Source organism: Lissotriton helveticus, chromosome 11, assembly GCF_964261635.1.
Source record: "Lissotriton helveticus chromosome 11, aLisHel1.1, whole genome shotgun sequence".
Taxonomy (NCBI): Eukaryota; Metazoa; Chordata; class Amphibia; order Caudata; family Salamandridae; genus Lissotriton; species Lissotriton helveticus.
In genome coordinates this window covers 1,027,597,563-1,027,612,379 of record NC_136072.1, presented here as the reverse complement: position 1 = coordinate 1,027,612,379, position 14,817 = coordinate 1,027,597,563, and the positions used below count along the sequence as shown (strand labels likewise).

Here is a 14,817-nt window from a genome sequence, read left to right as displayed (position 1 = left end):
ATAGAATGGCTCCTTCCATGGACCAGTGTGATGAAAATAGAACGGTGATTACTTATTATAAAGACTATATAAGAAACCCCAAGAGGAGATAAGCTATAATTACTATCCCCACCATAAGGAAAGATTAGATTATTCTATGTTAAATGGATTTTGTTTTAGGGCATCATACATGCCTTTAAAGCAGCATAAAGATACCAGATACATCCCAACATTACAGTCAAAGGGTTAAGGATGTTAAGTTCGGTTGTACCACACTCCGGCACTTGCACATCGTATTGATGCCAACAGACCTCACTCCTGCCCTAAGTGCGCTGTCCCGCAGGCTGACTTCGCCCATCTCTCCTGGACTTGCCCGATGCTACAACATTATTGGCTCCAGGTTCACAAGACCTTGGGGGAAATTTTAGGATTGCCTTTGACACCCACCCCTGAGATAGCGCTGCTCGGCTATGTGGTTAACTTTCGTCGCCCACTCCGTAGGTTGGCGGCCATTAGCTTTTTATTAGCCAAACGTGAGATTGCTTTGCATTGGTGCGCTAAGCGTCCCCCCACCGTACACGCTTGGCTCCACAGTTTGGCCCAATGCAATGCTGATAGTGCTGAATATTCGGGGCAACTTCCCACTGCATCCCGGCCATTGGATATTTGGGGGCCGTACCGCGCATACGTCACAAAATTGACCCAAGCATCACAGGCTAGATCGATTGCATCCATTGTCCCAGAGGGTGTAGGCTAGGCTGCTCGGGGAGTTAACACTGCACATATCTACCCGGCCACTATGTGACGCTTGCTGCCCCACGACACTCCCGGCTGAGCGCTGCACTGGTATGCACTGTACGCAGTATGAATGGATCTGATTGAAGGCCTCCACGGGCCAGGGGATTGCTCCCTCCTCGCTGCTGCAATTACCTGCTATGTTGCTTGTCTCAGCTTGCTCGGTATCCACTACTCTACATATTGCTGACGATTATTGGCTCACCCCTTTGCTCTCGCGCGCTCACAATTATGATTTATTGTTTGATTTTAGGTTGTATTGACACGTTATTGTCACTCCTGTTCCCATTGTGCTTTCCTAGCAGTCACCACTGTCAATGTACATTGTATCGTGCTTATCCACCTTTACGTTATGTACGCTTGCTGACTCTGTATAACCTGCTGTATTTGGGGCCCGATCGGCTCCTGTCACATTGTTCATTGTACCCTTGGGAACTGCTCCTTTTGTTCAATAAAAAGATTTACAAAAAAAAAAGGATGTTAAGTTGTATTCAATTTCTTCACTGAGACCAATCTCCAATAGCATATAAGGCAATTGTTAAAACCACATAGAAATTTCAAGGAGAAGTCTCTGCTAATTTTGCAGAAACAGCTAAATGATAGGGAGAAGGAGCAAGCAGATTGCAGATCACAAAAAACATACATGCATGGAATTTAATAGAGATTAAAATGAATCTTTGATTGTAGAACGCTTAAGAAACAATACATTTGGTTCTTTTTGACACAAAAGCATCTAGTAAAGATCAGGCTGAAGAGTACATGTGTGCGTCCCGCTCAATTGCATGTGTGGTCCACCCAAATTCCTTTAAAAAACAAACAAACAATGCATTTTAAGATATTAATGAAGGGTCTGAGGAGGATGCTTGCCCATAGAGGTTCAAAGAACTCAATATTGTACAGCAATAACAGTACATTGCTTCATCATTCATTTGTATTCACTTTTTTATCTTATGTAAACATATAACTGCAAATTGGAGGGCTTAGAACATGAAGGTCACTTAAGAAAACATGATTTCACACTAGACTTGCATGGAAGAATGCAGATATACAGTGGGTTCATCAACACTTTTACTTTACCTAAAAATATCAGTTTATAGATAAAAAATAGTCATTTAATATGAGTGAAAATAAGAAATATTAGCTACTATACCTGCTGCTCCATCTGGAGGTGCAATTTTCATTGGGTAGGGTGGGACATGTGCTGTGTCCGGGCCTCCATCTTTGCAAGGGCATGTAAATGGTATACGTTCCTGATTGCAAGCAAATTTAATGAATTTGCAGAGTTCTTCCTGAGTAAACATTTCTAACGCAGACCAGAAAAACTCAATGTGTTGGTCAGTCTCCATTAGACCAACCTGGTACATCGTATGTGCCTAAAAGAGGAGAAAGCACAAGATAATACAACATAAGTTGGGGAAAAGAAAATTATATATGTTAGAAACTGTTTAGTTTCCATGCTAATTGTAATTATATTGGTAGGGATAGATTGAAGGAAAACTTGATCAAGAAGTAACTCCTGTCTTAATGTTCATTCATTTTAGCACAGTTGTGCTGTTGTAAAATCTTAACCCATGATGCATGCAAACATATCCATCCACTCTGCAAGGCATAACAAATAAGTTACTTACCTTTGGTAATGCCTTTTCTGGAAGAGGCTATATACCCACAGATTCCTCACCTTGTGAATTTCCCTGGATGCCAAACTGGACCCAGAAACGTTTTCGGCAATTCTTTCGAGCATCGACAGGCAGCATTGTGCGGTTCCATGTCAGATCAGTTGGCTTCTGATATGACATAGGGCCCCCATATATATTTCTCACCTCCAAGCGGTCTCTTTAAATTTCCTAGCAGCGCATAGACTGTTTTGATGCATAACACAATCCATCTTGAGATGGTCTGCTTCTGTACCACTTTGCCTTTCTTAGCCTGAGAGAAACCAATGAAAAGTTGTTCATCCTGTAGGTAGTCTCTGGGTTGATCTACACAGAAGCTAATCTCCCTGTTAGGGTCAAGGTAGTGGCCCCGTTCCTCCCCCTTGGAGCAATGAACTGTGCATGAAAAGCTGGCAAGGTGATGGACAATCTTATGTGGAAGTAAAGGGCATGTAAGGGGTCAAAGGGCGTAACTGCATTGGGCAGGAATGTCGCTATTGTGTGCAGGACTAGTATATCCAGTAAAAAAAATATGTCTGTAAAGTATGTCAGTTGGAAAAACTGATAAGGCCTGAAGCTCGCACACCTGGCCGATATTATTATGGCGATGAGATATGTCATCCTGATAGTGAGGAGGCGAAAAGGACAACTGTACATGGGCCCGAAGGGAGTGTAGATAAGGTAGGTGAGTATCTAATTAATGTCCCACTACGGCATCACAGATGGTGGGAACATGTGGTTGAGCTCCTTCAAAAAAAAAACGCATCACACAAGTGAATTGGAAAGTGACATGAAAAGAGATGCCTGATCAGGTAGATGTAGGAAAGCTAAAAGGGCCGAAAGACAACCTTTAACAGTTGCCACAGAAGGGACAAGCTGGGCTATGGACAAACAAAACAGGAGAACATATGATAACTGTGCATTCAGGGGTTGGAATTTTCAGGAGAAACACCAAGCAGCAAACTTCATCCTACGCCACTCAGACAGATATTGAGGATGGACACTTGGCTGCCAAGATGAGACTAGCCACTTAAAAAGGAAGATCAAAAGGCATAGGGCCATATGTATGAAAACATTCTCCCATAGGCACAGAATGGGTAAAAACGTTTGATACATCTGGCCCATAATCTCTTGTCACTCAATCACCACACATGGAAGTGCAAGTTATGCACCTTGGGTGCAAGACTTGACCCTGCTGTTGCAACAGGAGATCCTCCTGAAGGTGCAGCCAGATTGAAGGACAAATGCTGAAGGCCAGACGTCCTGGACCTTTCCTTGTCCAGTCTGGAACCACTATGATGAAGTGGGCCCGGTCTATCTTGATCTTCAGCACTCCGGGCAGAAGAGTGAGAGGCGTAAAGTTTACAGGAGTCAAGACCTCTGATGATGATGGAAGGCATCTCTGTGGGAGGACTGCCTTGGGAACTCAAACACACAAAAGGTTTGACACTGCATGTTATCTGCGCTGTCTAATAGATTGAGTTGGGCTTCTCCCCATTACTGGAAGACTCCCTGTGCTGGAATATATTCACTTTTCGTGATACACTAGGCAATGTCAACAGAGTCCGTCCACTCAGGCATTTACAGATAATGCCAGTAGGTGTATGATCAGGAAAATATCCTGACAACTCAGCCGATTCCATAGGTGTAATGCCTCCTGACACATGGCCCACTACCAGACGCTGCCCTGCTTGCTGAAGTACAACATGATAGAAGTGTTGAGGGTGAGGGGGATACGGCCAATGCAACAATGACAGAGCCACGGTTGCCGTTTCCCTGCAAGTGCAACAAAGCATGCCTTAGCCACGCATATACGTTAACCACACGTATGCGTGGTTAAGGCAGTGTGTGGTCTAGATGTGTGGATGGGCGGGCACAGGAAGCAGAAGGATCAGGAGCGGATGTGGACTAGTAAGTGGGACTCAGTTTTGGGGGGTGGGGTAGTTTTTAAGGGTTAGGGTTGTTTTTAGGGCTCGGGTGGGTTTAGGGCAGGTCGTTTTTAGGGCTCAGGGTGGGTGAGGCAGTGCTTAGAGCTTGGGGGGGTTGGGGTAGTGTTTAGGACTGAAGGGGTTGGGGTAGTGTTTAGGGCTTGGGATGGTCAGGGTAGTGTTTAGAGCTTGGGGTTAGTGTAGTGTTTAGGACTTGGGGGACACAGGTAGTGTTTAGGGCTAAGGGGGGATCGGGTAGTGTTTAGGGCTCAGGGGCACTGTCGTTTTTAGGGTTCGGGTCGTCAAAATAGTGCTTAGTAGTCAAAGGGGGGTCTGGGTAGATTGTAGGGCTGGGGGGGTCAGGGAAGTCTTTAGGGTTCAGGGCGAGGAGGCTGGAGTGTGATCTTTACCACATATCCCTTTACCAGTCATGTCTTTACCACGAAATTGCGTGGTAAAGGCATGTGTGGTAAAGGAATGTATTGTTCAGACGCATTCGTTATTGGGGCCGTGTAGTAGAGGCACTTGTAGTTTAGCTATGTGTGCCTCTGTAATACAACCGTTGGTGAAGACCTGCACCCATTCATTGGATGGCAGCAAGACTTTTAGTGCCAAGCGAAGTGCCAGCAATTCCAGCAGACTGATGTGGAGCCGGGGCTCAGCCAGAGACCAGAGTCCAACGATCTCCATCTCTCCTAGGTGGCCGCTCCAACCCAGCTACAATGGATCCACTACAACCGTCAACTCTTGGAGGGGCTGGGGAAGGGGTCTTCCACTGGTCCAATTCCAGTCTAGCAACCACCAATGCACATCTTTTGCAGTCTCCTCTGACACGTGGATGGAATCAGACAGGTTCTCTTGGTGCTAAGCCCACTGAGACTTTAGATCCCACAGCAGATCCTGCATTTGCCACCTGGCGTGTTCAATGAGCAGGATGCAGGAGGCCAAGAATTCTCAGAGCCACAGTTAGTGAGAACTTGGCGAAAGGATGAAACATTGCAATTATAGACCAAATGTCTCAGACTCATTGATGTGGAGGGAAGGCTCAAAACTGCATTGTATCCGGAATGCCCCTGATGAAGGAGAGCCTCAGCAGAGGAGTCAGGCTTTGCTTTGGCAAACTGATTAAAAATCTCAAAGATGTCAGGAAGTTTGTCACTGTCTAAAGGTGATCCACAATTGACTGATGTGAGACCTCCTTAAACAGCCAGTCATCGAGGTATGGGAAAATTGGTATTCCCAACCTCCGAATTTGTGCAGCGACCACTACCATCACTTAAGCGAACACAAGAAGACACTAGTAAGGCCAAGGAGGAGCACAGAGAACTGAAAATGCTCATGTCCCACTTGTAACCGCAGGTAACATCTGTGGGACTGCAGGACGATAATGTGGAAATAAGCACCCTGCAAATCCAATCCCACCTTTCACTCGGCTGGATCCAGAACAGATAGATTTTGGGCCAAGGTGAACATCTTAATTTTGTCCTTATGGAGGAAACATTTCAAATGGTGAAGGTTTAACATAGGACAAAGTTCTCCATCCTTCTTCGGCACCAGAAAATAACTGGTGTACCATCCAGTTCCTATTTCTGCTGGCAACCTCTTCGTCCGCAAGAGTCTAAACGAACAAGTTACTTACCTTCGGGTAAGAAACATAGGTTAGTTATAGATTCCTAACCTTAGAATTACCCCCAGGTGTCAGACTGGATCCGGAATCTATTTCGTCAGCAGTACCCCTGCGCGTCGGTACTTGGCTTCAGTCGACTCCGCGTCCGTCGTCAGCGTTGTGGTCGCCGGGATGACGTTGCGGTAGCTACCGATGCCGCCCTTGCGCGCTGACGTCAGTTCTGTACAAGAATTTCCACGACAAAAGCGCAGACCCATGCAAGACACTGACCACTGGTGCACAAAACTAGGGCCCTGAAAGGATGTCCTTAACCCCAGAAGTCAGTTCGCAGAACAGGGAGGATGGGTGGGGCGGTAAGGAATCTATAACTAACCTATATTTCTTACAGATATATCGTTACCGAAGGTAAGTAACTTGTTCATCTGAAAGAAACAGTTAGTTATAGATTCCATACCCTAGAATAGATACCCCAGCAATACCAACCCCGGAGGTGGGTTTGCGAACTAAGTTCAGACCAGAAAGTCCTCAAGAACAGAACGGCCAAAGAAGCAGTCTCTCCGGACTTGGCTGTCCAGGCAGTAGTGCTTGGTGAACTTGTGTAGCGAGGCCCACGTAGCTGCCTGACAGATGTCATTTAGGGGCACTCCCCGTCCCAAAGCAGAAGTAGCTGCCGTCACCCTGGTGGAATGGACGTGCAGCCCCACTGGAGGTTCCTTCTTTGCCAAATAATAGCAGGCCTTGATGCACAGAACGACCCACCTGGAGATGGTCTGTTTGTGCATGGCCCGTACTTTCTTAGCACCCGTATAACCAACAGAGAGCTGGTCGTCCACCCGGAATTATTTGGTGCGATCCAAGTAGAAGGAGAATGCTTTGTGTCCAGACGGTGGAGCCTCTCTTTCTCTTTTGAAGGATGCGGAGGCAGAAAGAAGGTGGGCAAAGTGATGGTTTGGCTAATATGAAAAGAAGTGAACACCTTTGGAAGAAAGGAAGGTTGAGTTCTGAGGACGACCTTGTCCGGATGAACAGCCAAAAAGGAAGGCTTGGAAGACAGAGCTTGTAACTCACTCACCCTGCATGCAGAGGTGATGGCCAACAGAAAGGCAGTTTTTAAAGTAAGAAGTCTGAGAGGACAGTTATGCAGTGGCTCAAAGGAAGTGCACATAAGATATGTCAGAACAAAGTTCAACTCCCACTGGGGCATTCCGAAGGGAACATGAGGAAACAGATGAGTAATGCCCTTACGAAATCTATTTACAACAGGGTACTTGAAAAGAGAAGGCTGATCAGGTAGCCCTCAAGAAAGAGGGGCAGAAAGGGGATCCACAGCCTTTGCTGTGCACCATGCCACCAATGTATGCAATCTGCTGGCATATACCGTCTTAGTGGAGGGACGCCAGGCTGCAAAGATTATATCACAGACTTCGGGAGGCAGGTCAAACGACGTCAACTGCCGCTCAATCTCCACACAAGGAGGTGGAGGCTGGACAGGTGCGGGTGGACGACCGTCCCCTGCTGCTGCGACAGAAGATCCTCCCGAAGAGGCAGTCGGATCGGAGGATCGATGGCCATGTTGAGCAGCTCGGGAAACCAGACTCTTCGTGCCCAATCGGGAGCCACAAGAATGACTTGGGCCCGGTTGCGCTTGATCTTCTTCAGCACTCTGGGCAGAAGTGGTATAGGCGGAAAGGCGTATAGGAGACCGCAACTCCACTCGCAGTGAAAAGCGTTGCCTAGCAAGTGCCGTCTTGGAAATTCCAACACGCAGAATTTCTGACATTGCGCGTTCTCTTGTGGGGAATAGATCTAACCAAGGCTCTGCCCACTGTTGAAAGACACCTTGCACCTCCTCCGAGTGAAGACGCCATTCATGATCCATCATACACTTGCTGCTGAGTTCATTCGCCCTGGCGTTCAGTGAACCTGCCATGTGTTGAACCACCTGGGATATGCCCTGATGTTCCAGCCATGTCCAGAGGCGGAAGGTCTCTCACCCCAACCTGTTTGTTGCAGTACCACATGGCGGTGGAGTTGTTCGTGAACACCTGCACTACAGACAGAGGGAAGGAATGCTTTGAGTGCAAGACGAATCGCCCAAAGCTCCAGAAGGTTGATGTGGAGACCGGACTCCGCCAGAGAAAAGAGGCCTCTGATCTCCGCCTCTCCCATGTGGCTGCCCCATCCCAGATAGAGATGCATCTGTCACCACTGTGTGTTCTGGTTGGGGAAGGGAGAGTGATCTGCCGTTGACCCAATCCCGGTTCGTTAGCCACCACTGCAAATGCTGTGCAGTGCCCTCTGAGATCTGGACGTAATCGGACAGAGTCTCCTGATGCATTGCCCACTGGAACTTCAGGTCCCACTGCAGAGCCAGCATATGCCACCTGGCATTATCAACCAGCAGGATGCAGGAGGCCATGAGGCCCAGAAGCCTCAGTGTAATCCTGACCAAAAGCACAAGTTACTACTTGTGTAACGATATATATGTAAGAGACTTTAGTTAGCATTAGATTCCTTACCTTAGAATATCCCCAGGCGTCAGACTGGATCCGGAAATTTTTGCGTAGCAGTACCCTTGCGTGTCGGTAGGCGTCGTCTGCGGCTCCGCGTCCGTCGTCGGCGTCGTGGGCGCCGTGACGACGTCGTCGGAGTACCTAGACGCCGCCTCCACGTGCTGACGTCAGTTCTTAGACACAGCTTTTCCGCGCCAGAAACGCAGAGCCATGTTAAAAACCAACACTGGTGCCATTGAAACTAGGGCCCTGAAAGGGGACAACCCTAACCCTAGATATTGGTTCGCAGAACGGGGAGGATGGGCGGGTCGGTAAGGAATCTAATACTAACTAATGTCTCTTACAGATATATCGTTACACAAGTAGTAACTTGTGCATCTGAAAGAGACACGTTAGTATTAGATTCCTTACCTTAGAATAGATACCCCAGCAATACCAACCCCGGTGGTGGGTCTGCGAACCAATAATTACACCAGAAAGTCCTGGAGGACGGAACGGCCAAAGAAGCCATCCCTCCGGACTTGGCTGTCCAGGCAGTAGTGTCTTGCAAACGTGTGCAGCGATGCCCACGTAGCTGCCTGACAGATATCCTGTAAGGGCACACCCCGGCCCAGGGCAGTTGTAGTCGCCGTGGCTCGGGTGGAATGAGCCCGTAATCCAACAGGGGGCTCCTTTCTAGCCAAGGAGTAGCATGCCTGGATACACAAGATGATCCACCGGGAGATGGTCCTCTTGTGCACCGCTTTCCCCTTCTTCGCGCCCACGTAACCAACAAAGAGTTGGTCATCCACCCGGAACTGGCGTGTGCGATCCAAGTAGAATGAGAGAGCACGTTTTGGGTCCAGACGGTGGAGCCGCTCTTCCTCTTTAGAGGGGTGCGGTGGCGGGAAGAAGGTTGGCAAGGTGATAGACTGCCCGATGTGGAAGGCCGTGACAACCTTGGGCAGGAAAGAAGGTTTGGTACGCAGCACCACTTTGTCCGGATGGACAGAAAGGAAAGGTGGAGTACAAGAAAGGGCCTGGAGCTCACTCACTCTCCTGGCAGAGGTGATGGCAACCAGGAAAGCAGTCTTCAAAGTCAGAAGGCGAAGAGGACAGTTGTGAAGTGGCTCAAAGGGAGCGCACATCAGAAATGTAAGAACCAGGTTCAAGTCCCACTGCGGCATCACAAACGGAACAGGAGGAAACGTGTGTGTGATGCCCTTAAGAAATCTATTAACAACAGGGGACTTGAACAAAGAAGGTTGATAAGGCAGCCTGAGAAAGGCTGAAAGGGCAGAAAGGTAGCCCTTGATAGTGCCCAGAGCAGAGCCCTGCTGAGCAAGAGAAAGAAGGAAGAGAAGGACCTCAGAAAGAGGGGCATTGAGGGGATCCACAGCCTTTGCTGTGCACCATGCCACAAATCTGTTCCACCTGCAGGCGTATACCGACTTTGTGGAGGGACGCCTGGCTGCCAGAATGATGTTACAAACTTCAGGAGGCAAGTCAAATGGCCTCAACTGTCGCCGCTCAATCTCCAAGCATGGAGGTGGAGACTGGACAGGTTCGGGTGGAGGACCATCCCCTGCTGCTGCGACAGAAGGTCCTCCTGAAGAGGCAGACGAACCGGGGGATCGACTGACATACTGAGTAGCTCTGGATACCAGTACCTTCTCGCCCAGTCCGGAGCCACAAGGATGACTTGGGCCCGGTCGCGCTTGATCTTCTTCAGCACTCTGGGCAGAAGTGGTATAGGCGGAAAGGCGTACAACAGACCGCAACTCCAATCGCGACGAAAAGCGTCTCCGAGCGAGTGCCGCCTTGGAAATTCCAACGCGCAGAACTGATGACATTGCGCGTTCTCTTTGGTGGCGAATAGATCTAACCAAGGCTCTCCCCATCGCTGAAAGAGGCCTTGCGCCACGTCCGAGTTCAGACGCCATTCGTGATCCATCATGCACCGACGGCTGAGCCCGTCCGCCCTGGCGTTCAGAGAACCTGCCAGGTGTTGAGCCACCAGGGTCACGGCCTGGCGTTCCAGCCATTGCCAAAGGCGAAGAGCCTCTTGAAAAAGGATCCACGACCCCACCCCGCCTTGTTTGTTGCAGTATCACATGGCGGTGGTGTTGTCCGTGAACACCTGCACTACACTCCCCCGGACAGAGGGGAGGAATGCCTTCAGTGCCAGACGAATCGCCCTGAGCTCCAACAGGTTGATGTGGAGCCGGGTCTCCGCCGGAGACCAGAGGCCTCTGATCTCCGCCTCTCCCATGTGGCCTCCCCAGCCCTGGAGGGACGCGTCCGTCACAACTACGTGCTCCGGTTGGGGAAGGGAGAGGGATCTGCCGCTGACCCAATCTCGGTCCGTAAGCCACCACTGCAGCTGTCTCGCAGTGCCCTCCGAGATCAGGACGTTGTTGGATAGGTTGCCCTGATGCTGGGCCCACTGAAACTTCAGGTCCCACTGCAGAGCCCGCATCCGCCACCTGGCGTGATGCACCAGTAGGATGCAGGAGGCCATCAGCCCCAGAAGCCGCAGCGTCAACCTGACCGAAACCCGGGATAACGGCTGAAAGATGGGAATCAGAGCCTGAATATCCCGGACCCGCTGTTCGGGCGGATAAACCCGAAACCGCGCCGAGTCCAGAACTGCTCCGATGAAGAGGAGCTTCTGAGAGGGGCACAGGAGTGACTTTGGCACATTGATGGAGAACCCCAGCTGGTGCAGGAGGTCTGCCGTCGTCTGGAGGTGGCTGACGACTGTCTGGGGCGAGCCCGCCTTCAACAACCTGTCGTCGAGGTAGGGGAAGACTGAAACCCCTAACCTGCGCAGATGAGCAGCGACCACCGCCATCACCTTTGTGAACACCCGTGGGGCGCTGGTAAGGCCGAAGGGGCGCACGGTAAATTGAAAGTGCTCGTGGCCAACCATGAACCGCAGGTAGCGCCGGTGGGCAGGCAGGACGGGGATATGAAAGTAAGCGTCCTGCAAGTCCAACGCTACCATCCAGTCTCCTGGGTCCAGGGCAGCCAGGACCTGAGCCAGTGTCAGCATCTTGAACTTCTCCTTCCGGAGGAAGCCGTTGACGTTCCTTAGGTCCACGATAGGGCGTAGGCCCCCTTTGCCCTTCTTGGGTACCAGAAAGTAGTGGGAGTAGCAACCACACCCTACTTCTGGCCCAGGAACGCGCTCGATGGCCCCCTTGGCCAAGAGGGCCGTAACTTCCTCCTGCAGAAGTCGCAAATGATCCCCCGACACACGGTGGGTCTGCGGTGGCATGGCTGGAGGAGTCGCCTCGAAGGGGAGGGAGTAGCCCCTTCGGACGATTTGCAGCACCCACCTGTCCGACGTGACAGTGCGCCAGAGGAGGTGGTGGTGGCGAACCCTGCCCCCCACTGGCGTCACATGGGCCTGAAAGCACGGACTAGGAGGGTTTTGAGGCGGATGCTGCGGGGGAAGGTGTGGACTGACCTTGCCGCTGCCCCCGACCGCCCGGACGGCGGTTCCCACGGCCGCCACCGCGTTGGGTATTGCCCTGCGGAGCGTGGCTGGCGGCGCGTGTGGGCGCACCCCTTCCGTGGCCACGAAAGGAGTGAAAGGCAGCCGATTGCTGGCGCTGGCCCGAGAGGCCCAAGGACTTGGCCGTAGCCCTCGAGTCCTTAAAGTGCTCAAGCGCATGGTCTGCCTTGTCGCCAAAGAGGCGACGGCCATCGAACGGCATGTCCATGAGCGTGCTCTGGACATCTGCCGAGAACTTGGCGGACCTCAGCCAGGCGTGGCGTCTGACCGCCACCGTCGTTGCCATCGCTCTACCTAGCGAGTTGGTGGTATCCAGCCCACACCTGATGGAATACTTTGCTGCATCCCGGCCCTCCACAAGGGCTTGGCCGAGTTTGGCCCGTACCTCCAACGGACACTCTGGCAGCACTTCCGCGACCTTATCCCACACAGAGTGGGTGTAACGTCCCAAGAGGCAGGCGGTGTTGGAAGACCGCAGGCCTAGACTAAGGGATGAGAAGATCTTCTTCCCATACTGGTCATACCTCTTGGATTCCCTGTCCGGCGGGGCCGACGGGAATGCGGTCTGGGAATTGGAGGCCTGGATGACCAGGCTCTCGGGGGTAGGGTGGGAGGACAGGAAACATGGGTCGCCCGGGGCTGGGCGGTAGCGTCTGGCCACGTTCCTATCTACGGGCGAACCCGTAGCGGGCTTGGACCAAGTGCCCAGAAGAACGTCGGTCAAGGCCTCATTAAAGGGCAGCAGAGGCTCGGCCGAGCTTGACTGCGGTTTAAGGACCTCAGTGAGGAGGTTAGTCCTCACGGCCGCGACGGGGAGCTCAAGGCCCAAGGCCTTGGCAGCCCTCATCAGCACCACACTATACGTTGCCCCCTCCTGCGAAGCCACGGTAGGAGGGGAGACAAAACCAGTGTCTGGAGAGGTGTCCAGGCCACTGGCCTCCCCCAGGTCTCCTGTCCAGTCCTCATGAGACTGACACTCTCTGGTCAGAGGGTCTTCAGACCCCTCCCAGTCCTCTTCATCACCCATCTCCTGAAATTCAGGGTTCTCAACCAATGGGGCCTGTTCATAAAAGTGAAATTAACCAAACGACGTCTGGAGCGGCGCCCAGCGGGGCCGTCCCGACGGCTGAACAGGAACGGAGGTAGGACCGAGGCCGGCGCCGCCCGAGGACGGTGCCGGAGGCGACACCTGAGGGTGCGACGCCGGGGAGGTCGTCAGATCCACCGGCGACGAACCAGATCCCGAAGGAGGACCAGCGGCGTCCTGCGTCGCCGGGACCGAAGGCGCCGGCGGCGTCGGAACAACTGGACCCCTCGGCGCCGGGCCCGAAGGCGCCGGCGGCGTCGGGATAATGGGGGCCTGCGGCGCCGAGCCCGAAGGCGTCGGCGGTGTCGGGGCCGAAGCACCAGATGGCGTCGGGGCAGGAGCCGCCGACCCGCCAGGGCCCCCAGACGGGTCCGCTGGGCCCGGAGGCGTCGCGGAGCCCGTCGGAGGAGAGAGTTTCCTCATGGCCATGAGGAAGCGCTCGATCTCCTCCGGCGTCGCGTTGAGCCCAGGGACCGGAGGGTGTGGGGCTGAACGTGGCGCCCACGACTCCGACGGAGCCGCGTGGCCGGTGTCACCCGAACCCCCGGCCGCATCGCGCGAGCGTCGGGGGGGAGTCCGCAGAGCGATGACCCCTCTTGGACTTCTTGTGCCTCTTACCTGACGTCGACTTCGACCCGGAGGAGTGCGGCCTACTCTCGGAGCTGTGGTGGCTCCGAGCCCGCAACCTGTCCCTCGACCTCCCATGGGATCGGGACCTCTCACGGCGCGGGACCGACTGCCGGAGTTCGAGTCGCCTACGGGACCGCTCCTGCCTGGCTTTCCAGGAGAGGGCCCGGCAGTCGGAGCAGGCCTTGTCGTCGTGGTCAACGCCCAAACAAGACAAACACACGTGGTGAGGATCCGTGACCGACATCAGACGGTCGCAATTGTCACAGTGCTTGAAGCCGGGCATCCCTACGGCACCGTTCGGAGTCGAGAGACTTCGAAAAGCAATCAAAAAATGATCAAAAAGTTAGTCAAAAAATGACTAGGGTTACTGCTTTTTCCAGATCTGCGCTTGCTGGCGCGGAAAAAAGAACTGACGTCAGCACGCGGAGGCGGCGTCTAAGTACTCCGACGATGTCATCACGGCACCCACGACGTCGACGACGGACGCGGAGCCGCAGACGACGCCTACCGACGCGCAAGGGTACTGCTACGCAAAAATTTCCGGATCCAGTCTGACGCCTGGGGATATTCTAAGGTAAGGAATCTAATACTAACGTGTCTCTTTCAGAACCAGGGATAGAGGCTGAAATATCGGAATCATAGCCAGAATATCCCAGACTCGCTGTTCGGGCAGATAAACTCGAAACTTCATTATGTCCAGAACCGCTCTGATGAGGAGGAGCTTCTGAGAGGGGGTCAGGTGTGACTTCGGCACGTTGATGGGGAACCCCAGCGAATGCAGGAGGTCAGCCGCAGTCTGGAGGTGGGAGATGAAGCCTGGGGCAAGCCCTACTTCAACAGTCAGTCGTTGAGATAGGGGAAGACTGGAACCCCTGATCTGCGCAGATGAGCAGGGACCACCGCCATCACTTTCGTGAATACCCGAGGGGCACTGGTAAGGCCAAATGGGAGCACAGTAAACTGAAAGTGCTCGTGGCCTACCGTGAACCGCAGGTAACGCCGGTGGGCAGGCAGGACAGGTATGTGAAAATAAGCGTTCTGCAAGTCCAACACTACCATTCAGTCTCCAGGGTCGAGGGCAGACAAGACCTGAGTGAGGGTCAACAT

At 52.5% G+C, this 14,817-nt stretch overlaps 1 protein-coding gene across 4 annotated transcripts in view; it reads right to left on the bottom strand.

Moving 5' to 3' along the window:
• The window catches only part of HECTD4 (HECT domain E3 ubiquitin protein ligase 4), a 2,216,728-nt gene that overhangs the window by 85,115 nt on the left and 2,116,796 nt on the right, over positions 1 to 14,817 (bottom strand). For all 4 annotated transcript variants that reach the window (XM_078667422.1, XM_078667425.1, XM_078667423.1 and 1 more), the window contains one exon: positions 1,925 to 2,147. In XM_078667422.1, the coding sequence (XP_078523548.1) occupies positions 1,925 to 2,147 (223 nt within the window). The remainder of the gene's footprint in view (positions 1 to 1,924; positions 2,148 to 14,817) is intronic.